This window comes from Phocoena sinus, chromosome 11 (assembly GCF_008692025.1).
Source record: "Phocoena sinus isolate mPhoSin1 chromosome 11, mPhoSin1.pri, whole genome shotgun sequence".
NCBI classification, from domain to species: Eukaryota; Metazoa; Chordata; class Mammalia; order Artiodactyla; family Phocoenidae; genus Phocoena; species Phocoena sinus.
Genome location: NC_045773.1, coordinates 63,697,441 through 63,713,628, shown reverse-complemented (window position 1 = coordinate 63,713,628; position 16,188 = coordinate 63,697,441). Strand labels below are relative to the sequence as shown.

The window sequence follows — 16,188 nt, the reverse complement described above, 5'->3', positions numbered from 1 at the left end:
GGCAGCAGGGGCTCCCCCAGCGCTCACTCTGGGCCCCAGGTCCTTCCCCACCCCTGGGTCAGGTGCATTAAACCTCCCATCCTCCAGCTCAGATGGAACCCAGGGCTCTGCAGCTGGGGTGGCCTGGCAGCCTGTAGGCATGGACTAGAACTAGACTGGGAACCCTGAGCTTGTTCCTGGGTGGAGGATGAGGGGCCAGGTCGGCAGACAGACAGGCAAGAAGGCCAAAGTCAAATTGAGTTTTATTAATAACATCACAGGCCTGAGTCTGAAGAGTGGGGACAGTGTGTCGGGCAGGCCCACCCTGCAGACACATGGACACCATTTATTAAAGACCCCTTGGCCCCAGGGGCTCCTTGAGGTGCCCTAAGAGGAGGCGGATACATCTCTACACAGGCTGCAGGGACCCGGGGCAGGGCAGACTCAGGCCAGCACCAGCTTCACTCTGGAGGCCAGTTTTCCATCTCATTCATCTCCTCAAGGAGCAGGTGCTGGGGGGCGGAAGTGGGTGAAGGAAGATGCCTTTGCATCTTTGGGCTCTCCTCTTCCTGCTCTGTACCCCCAGAACCATCCCACCTGCCCTCAGAGACAAGCACCCCAAGGTCACCTTTCCAGACCCTCCCCCAGGTGCCCACAGCAGGCCAGGCCCACTAGCCCTGAGCCACCTCCCTCCCATAGAATGGAGGTAACCTTCTTCCTCCAGCTTGGGAGATTCCTGGGAAGCCCCTGGAGCCAGGCACCCCAGCCAAGCCCTCCCCTCCTTCACCTCTATCCTAGACACCACACCAAGGGGGCTCTGCATCCTTCCCTCCAGCCTAGGGTGGTGCTTCTGGTGCCTCAGCGCCCCTCCCCCAGGTCCCCAGCATTCCCCAAAGGCTGGGGGGAAGCTTCCTTCCCCCCTCAGCTTGGTGTCTCTGAGGGCAGATAAGGAGAGAGTAGGGGGAGGTAATGAGGACAGAATCCTTGTAACACCCACAGCAGGAAGATATTCCTGAGGCAGCCCTGTCCCCAAGTGAGGACTCAGCTGGTCCTCTACTCCAGAAACTCCCTAGGGGCCCCCAGTGATGCTCAGGCTACCCTAGGACTGTGACCCCTGGGGCTGGGGCAGGCCGGCTCAGGGGGTGGTCCTGGAGTGGAGGGGAGAGGGGAGGAGAGCTCCCTTTAGCAGGAAAAGACAAAAGCAGGGGCCCTGCCAGAGTGACCACCTGTGTGGTTTAGGGTGAGGTTCTCCAGAGCACAGAGGGGCACCCTGACACATAGCCTGCAGGCTCAAGACAACGGGAAGGCTGCCCCTCAGTACCCGGTAGGCAAGTATTTCTGGTATTAACGACCCCCAAGGGGTGAGTCATAATCCCTGACACTGGAGTGCCCTTTGAAGTTGAGGGCTACACACTCCGTCAGCTCATTTGATCCTCCAATGGTCCCCTTTTCAGGTAAAGAAACCAAGGCCCACATTCAAAGTCACAGAGCAAGTCATGCCAGGTCAGAGACTTCGACTAAAGACTTTGCTCCTTCCTTTTGTAAACTACACACACCGTCAGGGGCAGATGTCCACTGAATGAAAGGATGAGCTGATGAATGAGTGGAAATTAACCCAAAAAGGACATTGACACATTTTTCATCAACATATCCATCAATGTGCACTCAGAGAAGCTGGGACAGGCCTAACCTTTGAGGCCAATGTCAAGTAGGGTGGGCTGTAGGTGGTCCTTGGTGTGGCCAGGTAGGTAACTCCCCCGCACCTATGTGTGTTTGTGGGAGTTGGTGTGGGTGTGAATGGGAGAGAAAACAGAAAAAGAGCAACATTATGCGAATGACAGATGTGCAGGAAAGCCTTAAAGCCACCTAGACAAGTCCCCTCAATGTAGAGATGAGGAAACTGAGGCCCAGAGAGGGGAAGGGACTTGCCCAAGGCCATACAGCAAGTGAATGGCAGTGAAGCCTTAAAAATGGACTCAGGTCAAGTGAGAGAGAGACCGATGGAGGCGTGCGTGTGCAGGGGGTCAGGATCCTGCTCTCAGAGATACCACCACCAAGAAGGAGTTAAGCATTTCCTGCCCAGCATGGGGGCTGGAGCCTGGGCCAGCAGCTGCAGAGAGGGGAGGCCTCCAGCCCCACTCTCCCTAGGGCTCTCAGGCAGAGGGTGGGGGCGGGATGGGCGGGCATACCTGGACATCCACAATGTCTGCCTCCTCCAGGGTGATCTCTGGCTGGGTCAGCAGCTTCCGGCCCTCGTGGCCACCCATCTTCCAGAGGCGGGACTCCCGTTGCACTACCAGAAGCTTCTTTAACTCCGACTCCACGAAACCTGAGAGTCAGAGAGATGGGCCTGGGACAGGCAGGAGAAGGGTGGACAACCTGCTGGGGATCGAAGGGAGAGGAGGTGGCTCTGGCTCTCCAAACCTCACCCAGCCCTGTGCATCCCCTGGTCACCCCCAGCTAGGTCCCTTCTCCATCCAGTCCCTGGAGTAAGCCAGACAACACCTCCCCACTGCCCTGCCCTCCCCAGGACACTCGCTTTCCATGGGCTCCCTCCCGCCAGCTTGAGTGTGGGTCTCTACTTACCTCCTGGGGACAGCATGCAAGGGGCAGACATCTGCCGTACCCCACCCTGCCCGCTCCAGCCACCAATTCCAGAGCACAGATCTGGAACAACCCAAACCTCCTGGGATCAAGTCCCAGCTCTGCCACTTACTAGCTGTGTGATCTTCGACAAGTTACTTAACCTTTCTGTGCCTCAGTTTCCTCACAGTGAAGTGGAGACTATAACAGGACCTACCTCAGAGTTATAATGCAGTACTTCACGAAAAGTGCTTAGAGGAGGGTTTGGCCCATAGTAATGGCTATGAAAATGTCAACAGTGATTTTATTGGAGTATGTTATTACCACTAAGCCATCTGCTCACCATGTCAGGGTGGCAAGGGGGCTGCAGTGGGAGAGGGGGCCTTCTGGGGTACTGTCACAGCAGTGCACACACGATGGGAAAACCAGGGATGGAGGTGGCCACTGAAGGAGTTAGAATTCCAGGCTGGGAAAGGGTGGTGCTCAAGGAGCCACAGTCCCAGTCACAACCCGCCCCCCACCCCTCCACCCTCTGCTGCCCCCCCCCCCCCCCCCGCCGGGCCCTGAGGGAGGAGGACCCTTTCTAGACCCAGCTCAGCCTCGGGACCAGCCACACACAGCTCCCCCAGCCTGGGCAGTCATCTTAGGTCCTCTGGTTCCACCTGGTGGTCAGAACTGGTATCGCACCCATGAGCCACTGACCAAAGTGGGGCTCCTTCTGTCGGGGAGCTGGCTGGGTGGGGAGGTGGGGGCACCACATTTACCTACTGTATCTGTCGACCTAAAAGTCTTATGCAGCGGCGACTGGAGGGTGACAATGCCTGGACCACAGAGCTTGAGTGAGCTGTCCTCCTCTGTTTCCTGTTCCCTGCCTTTCTCCTCACAGGGCAGGCCTTCCTTGAGAGGGATCTGAGGGTGTGCCCATGACTGAGCAGGTGAGGAGGGTGGGGCCGAGCCTGCAGCGCCCACGCCCACGAGACCCAGAACAGAAAGCAGGAGGGAACAACGGCTCTCAAGAGGTGCAGGCAGTTGGCTGCCCCCCTGGGCCCCACCCAGGCCTCACCCTGCACTTTCAGCTAGCCCCACTGACCTTGGCCGTGGCCGATTTCTGGAGCTGTTTGTACAAGCTGAGGAGGCGGTTCCAGGGAGTGGCCCCCACCTGGGAGGAGGCCAGCCTGAGGTCTTCTGTGGAGCGGTGGTGGTCACTGATAGCTCACAGCAACAAGAGGCAGCCCAGGCCCAGGAGGACAGGGCCATCAGGAGGCTGAGCTGAGGGCCAGGTTTCCTTGTTTTCTTTAGCAAACACCTGCTACATGCTGGGCACAGTTCTAGGCACTTCACAGAGAAAATCTCACTCAATCCTTGCTACTGCCCTCTGGGATAGGTACTATTATATTCCCATTTTGCAGATGAGGAAAGTGAGACACAGAAAGGTTGAGTGACTCGCCACCATCACACAGCTTGGCCTAGTGGAGGTGGGATTCAAACCCAGGCAGCCCGCCTCTAGCGGCCCCTCAAACTGCCCTGTGTCCTTCCCGGCCCTACACCCCTGGCATGTCCCCCACACCTGCGGCCACCACACTCACCATCAAGCAGACGCTCCTTCTCCTCCTCCCTGGTGAAGGTCTCGGGGCTGATATCCAGTGGCCCCATGGCCCTCTGCAAGCATCCTTGCTCCACTGCCAAGGCTTGGGCAAAGTGGCCCCTGATCCCAAAGCATAGTCAGGTGGGGGTGGCAGGTGGGGCCCAGAGATGTGGTGAAGGCCCCCTAAACCCCCCAAGGCTCTCCTAGAGGCCCTGCTCAGCTTCCTCTAACCTCCTGCTCCCAACTACTCCCTGCTCGGCCCTCTGGGGTCTTCATCACAGAGGGGATGATCCCTCCCCAAAAGTAGGGTGAGGAGGGGCATGGGGAACAGAGAGAGAAGTGGGCCCCCTTCCTCACCAGGGGTGGGTGCCAGGTCCAAATGAGAGTGGGAACCAGGAGGGAGAGTGGGGAGGGAAGGTGGGGGGAGTGGGGCCCAGGAAGGAGCTGGGAAGTAACGGGAGCCCCGGCTCAACCCAGAGCATCCCCCTTTCCTTTTGGTGCCTCCATCCACAACCACTCACTTGCGGGAGGACCCCCATCTCTGCCTCACCCCCCTCCCCACATCTCCAGGCTCCTCTCCACCCCTGACACGTCTGTCCAACCATGCCCACCCAGTCCTCTGTCCACCCAAGGAGTCTGCTCCTGGCCCCTCCCCAATTTGGGTCCTCCCATCTCAGGCCCACATCCTTCCCCCTTCTTACATCCAGGCCTCCCCCCAGTTCCTCCATCCCAGGCTCCTTCCCACCATCCACAGCCCAGCCCCTCACCTGTCTGAGGTCCCTGTATCCCCTGCTGCCTCCGTCTGTTCTCTGTTCCTCTTCCCTCTCCTCCAACTCAGACAGGTTGCCCAGCACCTCCTGGCTTCCTGTGGGCAGGACTGGCTTCACCTCTACACCCTGAGCCAGGACCTCCACGGGGGTGGGGGTCTGGGGCCCTGTGTCCCCCAGCCCCAGCCCCGAGGGATAGGGCTGTGGCAGGGCCACAGAGAGGGTGTAGGGCAGCGTGGCAGGAGGCCTGGACTCCCGCCCTGCTCCTCCCTGGTGATCAGTCATCAAAGGGGTGGCGTTCTGCTCTCGAAAGGGACAAGACTGGCCCCCCAGCAGGGCCTTGTCTGAGCTCTTTGGGCTGCCCTTGCTCCCCACCAGGCTACGGAAAAAGCGGAACATGGAGGAGTGGCCCAAAATTCGGGATCGAGGGCTTGAAGCTGGGGCCTCCATCCTGACAAGGACCCTGACTCAGAGGGAGGGGCCACAGCAGCCACCTCAGGACCAACTACTTAAGAAAAGGAGGAGTTTTCAAATTAAAACCTCCAGTTGGAAACTTCCAGGAGTTCTAGAAGGCAAAGGTGGGGGAGGGGTGGGGGGAGAAGGTAGGAGGGCTTAGTTGGGGGCAGAGAGTGCAAAGGGTTGATGAGGCAGGCGAAGGAGGCCTGGGGAGCCAGCCTGAAGGGGGAGGGGGTTGGCGAGGCTCCAGGAAACACCAGGGTGGGGGGCAGGCAGAGGTGGCTGGAGAGCCCCAACTCTGAGAATGGGGTGTAGGCACACAGCTCTCTCCAGGCCTGTCCTTCCCTGGCTGCGGTAGCTTCTGTCCTTGAGAACCATTCAATCCCTGAAGCCAGAGAGTCTCTGTCCTCCCTCTTCTCTCTCCTCTCAGTACCCAGCTGGCACATGCCCACCTGGTAGCACAGACCCACTGTGTTTTCATGTTTACCTGCCTATCACATTCAGGATTTTTCTCTCTGCAGACCACCGAGGTGCTTGCGCGTTGAATCTCAATTTAGTATTATTATTCCTCACGGCACCTACAGACCTGATTATAAACCCAGCTCAGTGACCTTGGGCAAGGTTCCTTAAACCAGCTGAGCCTCAGTTTGTTCAGCTCTAAGATGGGTGTGGTCCACTGCACTTACTTCCAAGGGTTGTTCCAAAGAGGTTTTAAAGTGCCTGGTACACAGTGGCGCTTAAGAAACCTCGCCATCCTGGCTTTTTTATTGACATTGATGGAAGCAGGGGAAAGATCAAGGATGAGGACTGGGAATCAACGGTGGGAAAAGCAGTGGGGGAGGGGGAGCCACTCTGCCTGGGTGGGAGCCGCTCTCTCCGCCTGGGAGCCCTGTAGGCTGGGGCATCTGCATCCGGCGGCCACAGAGCAACTTCCTCTAGAGGGAGCTGATTGGAGCCGGGAACCGCCGGCACCTCTATGATCGCTGCAGCCTCGCGGGTCCCTAGGGCCGTGCTGGGACCAGCAGAGGCTGCATCCAGACACCAGGAATTCACTGACGCCCCTTCCTGGGAGCCAGACCTGGGTACCTGACCCTGGGAGCAGCCACTGGCTCCTCAGGATCTCCAGCCTCTGCCCTGCTGAGCCGTCCCGGGCCTGGGCCAGGGTCCGGGCAGGTAAGCCGGGAAGGTCCTGCCCATGCTCCCCACTCTCGGCAGCCCCAGGCCCAGGGTGAGGCAGGGAGCCCGCAGGGAGCCTGGTGGGGAGGGGGAGGCCTCGAGGCTTGTCTGGGCAGCTCCACCAACTCCTGCTCAGGGCCTGATCCGGCCGGGGCTCCCTCTGGCTGCTCCTCAGACAGCTTTCCCTCTTGGCCTGGCCCTGGTGCCAGAGAATCGGGTGCTAAAGAACCAGGTTCTTTAGCAGTCTGGGGGATGGGAGTGGAGGTCAGAGCCAAGGTCAAGGGCAGGGGGAGAACTTTCACAGCACTTCCTGCTGTCCTCAGACTAGGTCTGCAGCAGGGCTAGGTCTGCATCTCCCCCCCGCCCCGGGAAACATCCTGGGCCCAGCAAACCCTGCAGGTGGGGCACAGTGGACTCTCCCTACCAGGAAGTCAGGCCACTTGGATGGGGGCAGAGGTAGACCCAGGTTGGCATAGGCCTCTGGCCCTGGGGCCGGTTCTGAGGCTCCACTTTCTCCCCAGCACTGAGCCCCAGGGGTAGCGGTAGAGGCAGTCGAGATGCAATCAGCATCCTCCAGCCCTGCTGTCCTGGGGGCACTGGGTTTCGGAGACCAAGGGAGAGAGGAAGGTACCTTGCTCAGGAAGAAGCTTCTGGGATGGGGGTGTGCCAGGCAAAGGTCTGTCTTAAGGAGTCTGAGCACCCAGGGGTGGAGGAGGGGAGAGTTGGTCTTCTCCCTGTCCCTGCCCTGAGACAGTGAGGGGGTGGAGAGCACAGGTGGTCCGGACTTTCCCCACCCTTCTCCTCAGGCACTTTCGAAAATGGCCCCAGGCCTGAGAGGGAAGGTGGGGGGAGGGTACACAGGCCCTCCCAGGGAGAAGAGGAGGGTGGCTTCCCGCCTGGGTGATGGAGGCAGCTTTGGGGTGGGGGGAAGTGAAGGGGGTGCAAATTGAAAGTGAAATAGCTTATGTCCAGGAAATACTCCCTCTGTGGAGGTTTACAGAGCATACTGGGGTTGTGGCCAGGACTGAGCAAAGGAGGAAAATAGGGGCTGGAGACAGGAGAGCAAGGGGTACATGTGATTTCCTCAACCACCTGCTAGGCAGAAATGTGAAGATCACAGGCGGGACGCAAACAAAGGAAGTTTCCCCGGAAAGGACACCCTCTAAGGTCCACAAACTGAAAAATAAATCTGAAATGAGTGCTGAGTGGAGTACTGACTCGTGGAAATTCAAATAACCAACCTGACTCCTTGACTAGCTCTGTGGCCTTGGGCACTAACTTCTTTGTGCCTCCCTTTTCCCACCTGTAAAATGGGTATGACATTGCTTACCCTGCCAGGTTAATGTGTTCTTTCCATGTCCCACACTCCCTGGGGAGTACTTGAACATACATGGTAGAAGTATACCATAGGCACTCAGGAAATGCTTGCGGCTAACAGGCCTGAGTTGGAAAACAGGTGTGTTCTGACTAGCCAAGGGGAAGTGGAACCTTCGGGGACGGGCTTCGTGGGTCATTGGCTGGAAGGTGGCAAGTCTGCAGTAAGCGTGTGCTGGGTAGGGTGCAGGAGGCCCCAGAGCAGCAGAAGGAACCCCAGCTTCTGAAACTCGCCTCCCAGTGCGACTAGAGATCCACTCGGGCACTGCTGCGGCCACCCCTCCCTGGGCCCTGGCTGACCCCTGGGTGGGAATCTTGGCTGCCAGGCCTTTCTCACTCCCAGTCTCCTTGAAGAACTGCCAGTGAAATAGTAAGTTCTTAGGACGGTGCGGTCTTTCAGGAGTGGGGGTCCCCTCCCTCCGTGTGCTGTTGGAACCTCTGGTCCCCATCTCTGCTTTCCTACCCACCCCCACAGGCTAACACTGCCCTTCCTGCCAAGACCTGAGAAATGGCATCCGGACAAGGCCCAGGTCCTCCCAGGCAGGGGTGCGAAGAACCTGACCCCTCCTCCACTTCGGGTAACTGTCTTTCTGCCCCCTCACCCTTCCCATAACCACCAGGGCCATCTGTGAGGATGGAGAGAGCAGATGTGGACAAGCCGGGCAAGATTTAAAGGCAGGCTCTCCCGCCTCAGTTTCCTCACCTTGGGCAAAGGAGAAAAGCATCTCCCTACCCAATGCAGGCAGGGGGGCAGCAGTGGGGGGTGCAGAGGCTGGGGGAGGCGGGGCAGTGAGCATGAGGTGGGCACCCTGCCATCTGCGAGGAGGAGGAAAGAAGAGTGGGGCCTGGCTGCCCTATCCCTGCCCTGGGAGAAATAAGGAAGTAAATCCACCTATCACCGAGTCAGGTCTGCTTAACAGGGAGAGGGATTGTTAATGACTTTGGGGAGGAAGTAAAATGGCTGTCCCTCTTTCCTCTTCCAAGGGGAACGTCAGGGACGCCTGCAGCTCGCGGCCCAGCACAGGCTGTTCCCTGGACTTTGGGTTCAGTCCCAGGTCTGTCACTATTTCCCGATGTGGCTTTTCTGGGCTACAATTTCAAATTCTGTCTCCCACGTTCCCTAAGCCATAAGGGCTCGGTGCCTTGGACAAACTAAAATAAAGTCGGGGACCCAAATGCCTGGGATTCTATCCTGGCTGCACCGCTCTCTCCAGCTGTACACGCTTGTGCAAGTTATATAAACACTGCACCTCAGTTTCCCCATCCGTAAACTGGGGCTCACCTATTCCACAAGGCAGCTGTGACAAGAATCCTCTTTTCAGTGTCCGCCCTAGGTGGTAACTAAGGGCTAGAGGAGGGACACCTCTGTCCACAGGCAGAGTGAACCATCCCCAGAGCACTTCCTCCCTGACTCCTGGCTTTGATCCTCAGAGGAGCAGGTAGCCCGGGACACGGAGGAGGTTTTCCGCAGCTACGTCTTTTACCGCCATCAGCAGGAGCAGGAGGCTGAGGGGGCGGCTGCGCCCACTGACCCAGAAATGGTCACCTTGTCCCTAGAACCTAGCAGGTGAGCAGCAGCCCCCTGGGCCCACGGGGACATGTTCAGGGAGATGGAGGCTCACATGGGGTCACCATGCAGGTCCTGGGAGCTGGACAGGCCTGGGGGTTTTTCCCACTGCTGCTCCTTTTTCATGTGGGTTCCCACCCCCATCCGGGACCTGGCACCCTTTTCAGCACATGCCTGCCCCTTGTCCCTGGGCCCAGCCCTCGTGTCTGAGAACGCGGTCGGGACGGCCAAGGAGGGGGGCCCAAGGCTGGGGCATCTCGGCGAGGAGCCCTTCGCCATGAGCCCAGGCCCCAGCTCATCTGCTGCCTACCGTTCCTTGAGCACCATGGGGCAGGTGGGTCGCCAGCTGGCCATCATCGGGGATGACATCAACCGGCGCTACGACTCCGAGTTCCAGGCCATGTTGCAGCACCTACAGCCAACAGCAGAGAACGCCTATGAGTATTTCACCAAGATCGCCTCAAGGTAGCTCTGGCCACTGCCTCTCCGCTGTGCCGTCACCACCGTGCCAGGCCCTGCCCATGGGATGGGGGACACACTTCTCTGTCGGTGCCAGAAGACGTGTTTGCCGTCCCCGTGTCTGCTGTTAACTCACGCGGGGCCTTGGGCCCCTGTCTTTCTCTTTCTGAGCCCAGACTCTTCATCTCTGCATAAGCGCACAGCCCCTGTTAACTCTGGCCCCGAGGACTTGACCTGTTAGATCAGGGCTATAGAGGGGCTCGCGGTAGGGGTGTCCCCAGAGCTCCCCAGCCCAGCTGGGACATGGCTGTCCGGACACGGCTGGGACACATTTCACACCAAAGATGGTTGCTGGCTCTGGCTTCAGCCCACCAGGTCCTGGAAATGGCTTCCAGATGCTATAATCTGGTGTCAGACAGGCAGTGGTTAAAGAAACCAGCAGCCTGGGCAAATCTCAGCTTTGCCATTTACCGGCTTTGCGAAACTTCCTAGCCTTCAGTTTCCTGGTCCGTAAAATAGGGGAAATATGCTTAGAACAGTGTCTGCACTTAAAGGTGTTAGCTGTTGTCACCATCTGGGTTAAAGAGGTCAGTCTCAGGGTAGGTTCGAGGCTGAGGGTGAAGGCAGGAGTAGCCGATAGATGCAGAATTAGTGCTCAGAGCTGAAACATCCTGCCTGTGTCCTGAGAGGCCACCGCCCACTCAGCTGTGATTCCAGGACTGGACTGTCCTAACCTCCTCTTCTGTCCTTTTCTCTCTGCTGTCCCTCGGGCTGCCAGGCCAGCAGCAATGCCCACAGGTAATCTCCCTGCTGCCTTCGTCTGCTCGCTCTGCCCTCCACGCTCTCTGTGCCCCTTTGCTCCCCCAGCCCTGGGGCCACAGCCCCAGCAGCAGCATCCCATTCATCTGCCCTCTGAGCTTTCTCCTTTCACAGAGACACGGGCTCTAACCAAATTGAGGCCAGGCTGGGGCAGCCTCTACCACCTCCATTCACAGCTAAGCCATTTTGCTTTCCGGCTGGGAGAGGGGTAGGGGTCTCCAAGGGGGTGGGAGAGGCAAACAGATGAAGGGCCCTCTAGAGGTCTCCACTGACTGTATCTTCTCGGCCCACAGCCTGTTTGAGAGCGGCATCAACTGGGGCCGAGTGGTGGCTCTGCTGGGCTTTGGCTACCGCCTGGCCCTCCACGTCTACCAGCGCGGCCTGACTGGCTTCCTGGGCCAGGTGACCCGCTTCGTGGCCGACTTCATGTTGCATCACTGCATTGCCCGGTGGATCGCACAGAGGGGTGGCTGGGTGAGTGCCCAAGCATTGACCACCTCCTCCCTGCTGCTAGGGCCACCCCTCTCCCAGCCCCATCCCAGTCCCCAGGAGCCGAATATGCCGCCAGCCCCCCTGTGACCACTCTGTCTCTCCTGGCAGGTGGCAGCCCTGGACTTGGGAAACGGTCCCATCCGGAATGTGCTGATAGTTCTGGCTGTGGCTTTGTTGGGCCAGTTTGTGGTACGAAGATTTTTCAAGTCATGACTCCTGGAGGGGTCCTCTGGGGTCTTGAGACCCCTGCGTGGACTTTGGCCCAGTCTTCTCCCTTCACCTCCTCCCCTGCAGGGGTCCCCTCCGTAAGAGCACAGAAGCTTTAGCAAGCGGGCACTCCAGGTTTGGAGGGTCCCTGCCCAGGGGTCCATCAGACTGCACGGGTGCCCCAACACTGCATGGTGCTAAAGGGCCCCCTCTCAGAGAGGGGCTAGGGCCCCTCCCTTAGCTCTCTGGGACCCCCTCAGCCCTGTCTACTGGGTTTTGGGGAGATGATAAGTTGGGGAAGCAAGAGGCTAGGAGCCGCTTCTCCCCAAGGAGTTGTTAACGGTTTTAGCTTTTTATAATATCCTTGGGGGGACACTCCCCCCCTCCGATTCCCACCTCTCTACCCAAAGCCAGGACGTCTGGGGTGTGGGGGTTAATAGCCCTACCCTTTCCCAGGATTCAGCTGTTCTGGAAGGTCAGAGCTTAAATGCTGGGCCTGGAGCTCAGTCCTGGCCCTTCCTAAACATCATGTCCCCCAGGAACAGGACCAGTGGGGGGTGGAGACGAGGTATGGCTCAGCTCTCCTCCCCGCCCCGCTCCCACTGCCCCATATTGCCTTTGCAGCTGGACTCTCAGGGATTCTGGGGGTGCAGTGGGGGTGGAGTAGGGGTGCAGACCATCAGCACCTTCCAAGCCTGCCTCCTGAGGCCCTCATTCTCTCCCTTCCCCTCACCTATTACCACTTGCTCCCCACACCCACCCCATACCCCTGCTCACTACAAGTGAAGCTCGCCCCACCCCCATCACTCCAGAAAAGGCAGGCAGGGGGCTTGGGTGAGTGCAGTGCTGAGGCCCCCTCCTCGCCCAGACTACAGGGTTTAGGACTGCAGTTTTGTTATGGTCAGGGAAAGGGGGTAGGGAGCTCAACTTGAAGTTTCTGAGTGAGAGAAGGGCTATTAACACCCCTAGGAATCCCAGGGTTGGGAGCCGCCCTCGTGGCCTGGGCACAGTGTAGTCTGGGGTTACGGATAGAGGAACTGTGAATATTTGAACTCTACCCCCAGTCTCTACACTCCTCACTCCACACCTGCCCAAGCCTCTCCTGATGGGTGGGGTAGGAGTGCCTCGTCTACCTTGTACAGCCTAGGGGTTTGGAGGTCAGGGGAGAGGAGTTCTTGATGAAGCCAAATGCAGGGAGGGGGTGCAGATGGAGCCAGCTGGCCACCTCCCACCCTCTGAGTGTGTCTGAAAATAAACTGCAATCCCTCCACTCCCACTTGATCATTTTTGTCTCCTCTGCTATCCTTCTCTCCATCAGGCTGGACAGGGAACCTGGGCACGCCTGGCTTTCACCTGGTTTTTACTGACAGGTCTCATCTCGGACCTCCTGAATCCTGTGGAGGGCTGGGTGTGTTTCTCCAGCCTCCTAGAAGGCCTTGGCCCCTCCCCACTCTTCTCCAGCCCCTTCTCCAGGAACTACCCTCATTTCTTTGGGTTCCAGGCAAGTTTCCCATCCCCACAGAGAGTCAGGGGTCTCCAAACTGCTAGGCTCTGGCTGCAGAGCTGGTGGGGCAGCTGCACCTGCCTGGGGACCCCCACAGGCCTGGCCTGAATCCCTCTCCGTTGCGGGGGCCACCACGCACGCTTGGCTCCACCTGGGACACAGTGTCCCGGCTCCCTCTTCCCGATGTCCCCCACAGCTAGCACACACACAGGGCTTTTCATTCTAGGAGTTTTGTGCTGCATGGGAGTCCCTATGGGGACACAGCCAGGGGTGATAAAAATAACAAGCACGGGGGCGTTTAAATGTTCCAAAATCTACAAAGTCTTTCCAGTCCTGGGCACCCTGGTCTGTTTTCTGACACCCTTCCAAAGCGGTCACATGCAAGTCCTAAAGGATTCAGGCTTCTCTTTCACTCCCCCGAGGGCATCTTGCCAATCCCCTGGGCCCTCTGACTTGGTCTTCAAAGAGCCCACGTACTGACTGCAGTCATAGGGAGGGCGCCCCTGCAGCAGTGGTGGCTGAAAGGGTGGTGGATACAAGGCCCCCTGCAATTTCCTGCAGGAAAAGCTCGGAGACGACATTTATGGAACATACTCTGTGCCGGGCTTTATGCTGAGAATTTATCATACATGCCCAATCAGTAGGTATTATAGCTGGTGACCGGGAATAGGGGGGGCCCTAAACTCCCACTTTACAGATAAGGAAACTGAGGTACCTGTCCAGAGTTACCAGGTAGAAAGGTTGGGGAGCTGGCACTTGCCACCAGGATACTGGCTCGAGGTTTTACATGGAGGCGGGAAGGGTCGGGGCTGGGGCCGTTGGTCTTGAGCACAGGTCTGCCAAGGGGTGAGGCGGTGGAGGTAGCCTACACGCTACGGGCGGGAACCGCGCGACCCCTCTGAGAACGCCGGGAGGTGAGGCGGCTGCCCGGGTCAAAGATGGCCGCTACTGCATCAGGCACGCAAGCGTGCCCTCTCGTGGGCAGGGCCTCGGTGCGCACCTCTCACCCCCTCCCCGCGGGAGGCTGGAAAAAAGGTGGGCCCTGGTGGCAGCTGTGTGTCCTCTGCCCCTGTAAGAAAGGCGTTAGAACTCTATCCTGGAAGGCGTGGGGAGCCCCATAAGGTTTTGGCCTGCGTCTAGCCTTCCACTCCACCCTCTATTCTGCCAGGACGAAGTTGCCAAAACAGAAATCTAAATACATCCCGGAGCTGTGAGGCGTGAGAACTTAGGAGGGACAGAATAAGGCAGGGAGCAGATGGGCTCTGCAGGTATTAAGGAAGTTAAATCAAATTCTTCTCAAGATTTGTAGTTCTTCTGAAATTGTACCTTCGTCTCCTGCAAAGAGGTCTAGATTCCTCAGTCCGTAGTGCCATGGAGCTGGGGCAATGCAGCCAGGGGAAGGAGCGTGTTCAGGTGTCAAGCTCAGCTGTGCAGCGTCAGTATAAACTGGCACCTGCCCTGCCTCGAACCCGGTGCCTCCCCGCCCCCACCCCGCAGCGTACCTTCATGTGTTTGCTGTTTTACAGCCTCTGAAGAAAGTTTATTTTAGGCCACTGGGTGTCCATCCAAATGAGAAAATCCTTCCTTTGCCCAAACCACTCAGTAGATTGTTTGAACAAGTTTTTAGGACCTAACCATCTGAATAGCATTAAAATTAATTAAAATTAATTCGTTAGTTAATTAAAATAAAGAAAACAACCATATCCTGCTCCAGTTGTACACACCAAGGATGTAAAGGCCCAGATCAAAGACACTTGTAAAATCCAATTTAGTTCAATCTAAGCAGAACAGGTGTGTGTGTGTGTGTGAGCGAGACAGAGACAGAGAGAGAAGGGAGTTACAAGAGATTGCCAGAGGTATCTAAATGTCAAGGTCCAGAAAATCAGCAAAACCCAGTTTATGGGACATGGTTGCCAATTGCCAAACACCATAAAAAGGTAAACACCAGACTACTGGGATATAAAAGATGGGGGAAGAGGAGGGATTCAGCCCACCAGTTAACAAGAACAAAAAGCAGTGGTCTGCCCTATCGAGCACATGACTGGAAGCAGATCCCTGGCAAATTATATGAATGAATCAAAAGAGGGGCAACCTCACAAGACCAAAATCAAGTGATGGAATAACATGGGCAGAAACTGGATTTTCTGAGAAAAGTCGATAGCTTAAGAGACGAAAGCCACAGAATCTCCCTCCACCTGGAGTATGGGATTTGGCAACGGATGCAGGCAGGCACCAAATGGATACCTGTGAGCATGCATCCATTGCTGAAATAAACATGGATATGAGTATACCTCTCAGCTCCACTTAACCAACTCTTCATTTGCAATCTGGGAATCATTCCTGGTGCCCAATGCCTCAAGTTTTTCAAGGTTTAGCTAAGAACACAGTTCTTCAAAGTTTTCTGTTCCATCACATCATGCAGTGAACCTGCTTTGCAAAGTTCACGGCACAGACTTTTGTGATGATTGGCTGCATGGAAGCTGGGCCCACCAGCTTCACCATGTTTTGACTTGAACCCTCTCTTAGGGCAACCCTACTAAGAGCAATTTCTCCAATTCATTTCCAGCAGATGGTTAGGCTTCCTCGAGAGTGAGAACAGTTTCTTGCTTAATTCTCAGGAGGACCACACCAGGGTGAATTTGGCATGTCCAGCATCTCTGAACTGTGGATGTTGTGAATCAGAGTGCATAGGAGGCACTGTGCTGGGCTTGGGGATGTGGGTTCCCATGTCTGCTAAAGAAGAATGAGATTTCCAGGAACCTGATTGCCAGCCTACTAGCAGGCTGAGTGTGAGAAGGGCTGAGTGCAGGCTAAAAGCCAAATGCTATCCTGGTGAGGAGGTGGGGGAGTCCCTGCATTCAGTTGTGATGTGTAGTGTAATGGACGAGATTGTTTTTACATGACCTTGGCTGGACTGAACAATGGGCTGGGTAGGAGTAGCCCTCCTTCCTTCTCCCAGTGAGAGGAGCCACACCCAAGCTCAGCTGACTGCTGGACTGGGGGCTTTTCCAAATATTCTCTGCCCCACTCCTTGGCCAGTTGGGGACACAGTAACATCCATAGGCCAGAGGTGTCCAGTTACTGGCATCCTCAGACAACTCCTCGAATCCAGACTGAATGGTGCCAAGCAGCCTGGTGTTCCTTCATTGACAAGGCTGCTTTCCCATGCTAGCTCTATACAAAGGCAGAGTGATGGCAAGAAGGCCCTTCGCTGGAATGC

The 16,188-nt window shown here is 57.2% G+C and overlaps 2 protein-coding genes across 3 annotated transcripts; one reads left to right on the top strand and one right to left on the bottom strand.

Moving 5' to 3' along the window:
* Nucleotides 1-261: 261 nt before the first annotated feature.
* Nucleotides 262-5,364, bottom strand: LOC116762060 (gametogenetin-binding protein 1-like). The gene is given in 7 exon segments (XM_032648772.1): nucleotides 262-491; nucleotides 2,169-2,308; nucleotides 3,327-3,471; nucleotides 3,653-3,747; nucleotides 4,149-4,267; nucleotides 4,915-4,961; nucleotides 4,963-5,364. Coding segments are annotated over 7 exon segments (999 nt in total). The 3' UTR covers nucleotides 262-440.
* A 932-nt stretch (nucleotides 5,365-6,296) lies between these two features.
* On the top strand, nucleotides 6,297-12,734 carry BAK1 (BCL2 antagonist/killer 1). 2 transcript variants are annotated; one of them, XM_032648774.1, is made up of 6 exons: nucleotides 6,299-6,543; nucleotides 8,396-8,498; nucleotides 9,352-9,487; nucleotides 9,809-9,952; nucleotides 11,059-11,239; nucleotides 11,366-12,734. In XM_032648774.1, the coding sequence occupies exons 2-6, from the start codon at nucleotides 8,429-8,431 to the stop codon at nucleotides 11,468-11,470; spliced, it is 636 nt and encodes a 211-aa protein (XP_032504665.1). In that variant the 5' UTR covers nucleotides 6,299-6,543; nucleotides 8,396-8,428; the 3' UTR covers nucleotides 11,471-12,734. The 2 variants fall into 2 exon arrangements, with proteins under 2 accessions (XP_032504664.1, XP_032504665.1); XM_032648773.1 differs by having other exon boundaries at nucleotides 6,297-6,543; nucleotides 9,352-9,952.
* Nucleotides 12,735-16,188: the final 3,454 nt, after the last annotated feature.

Excerpts from the sequence above, each read along its gene's own strand:
- BAK1 (XM_032648773.1), top strand. The coding sequence starts at position 9,519 with ATGTTCAGGGAGATGGAGGCTCACATGGGGTCACCATGCAGGTCCTGG. Across the intron at positions 9,953-11,058 it reads TTCACCAAGATCGCCTCAAG|CCTGTTTGAGAGCGGCATCA; the intron begins GTAGCTCTGGCC and ends CTCGGCCCACAG. Across the intron at positions 11,240-11,365 it reads TCGCACAGAGGGGTGGCTGG|GTGGCAGCCCTGGACTTGGG; the intron begins GTGAGTGCCCAA and ends CTCTCCTGGCAG.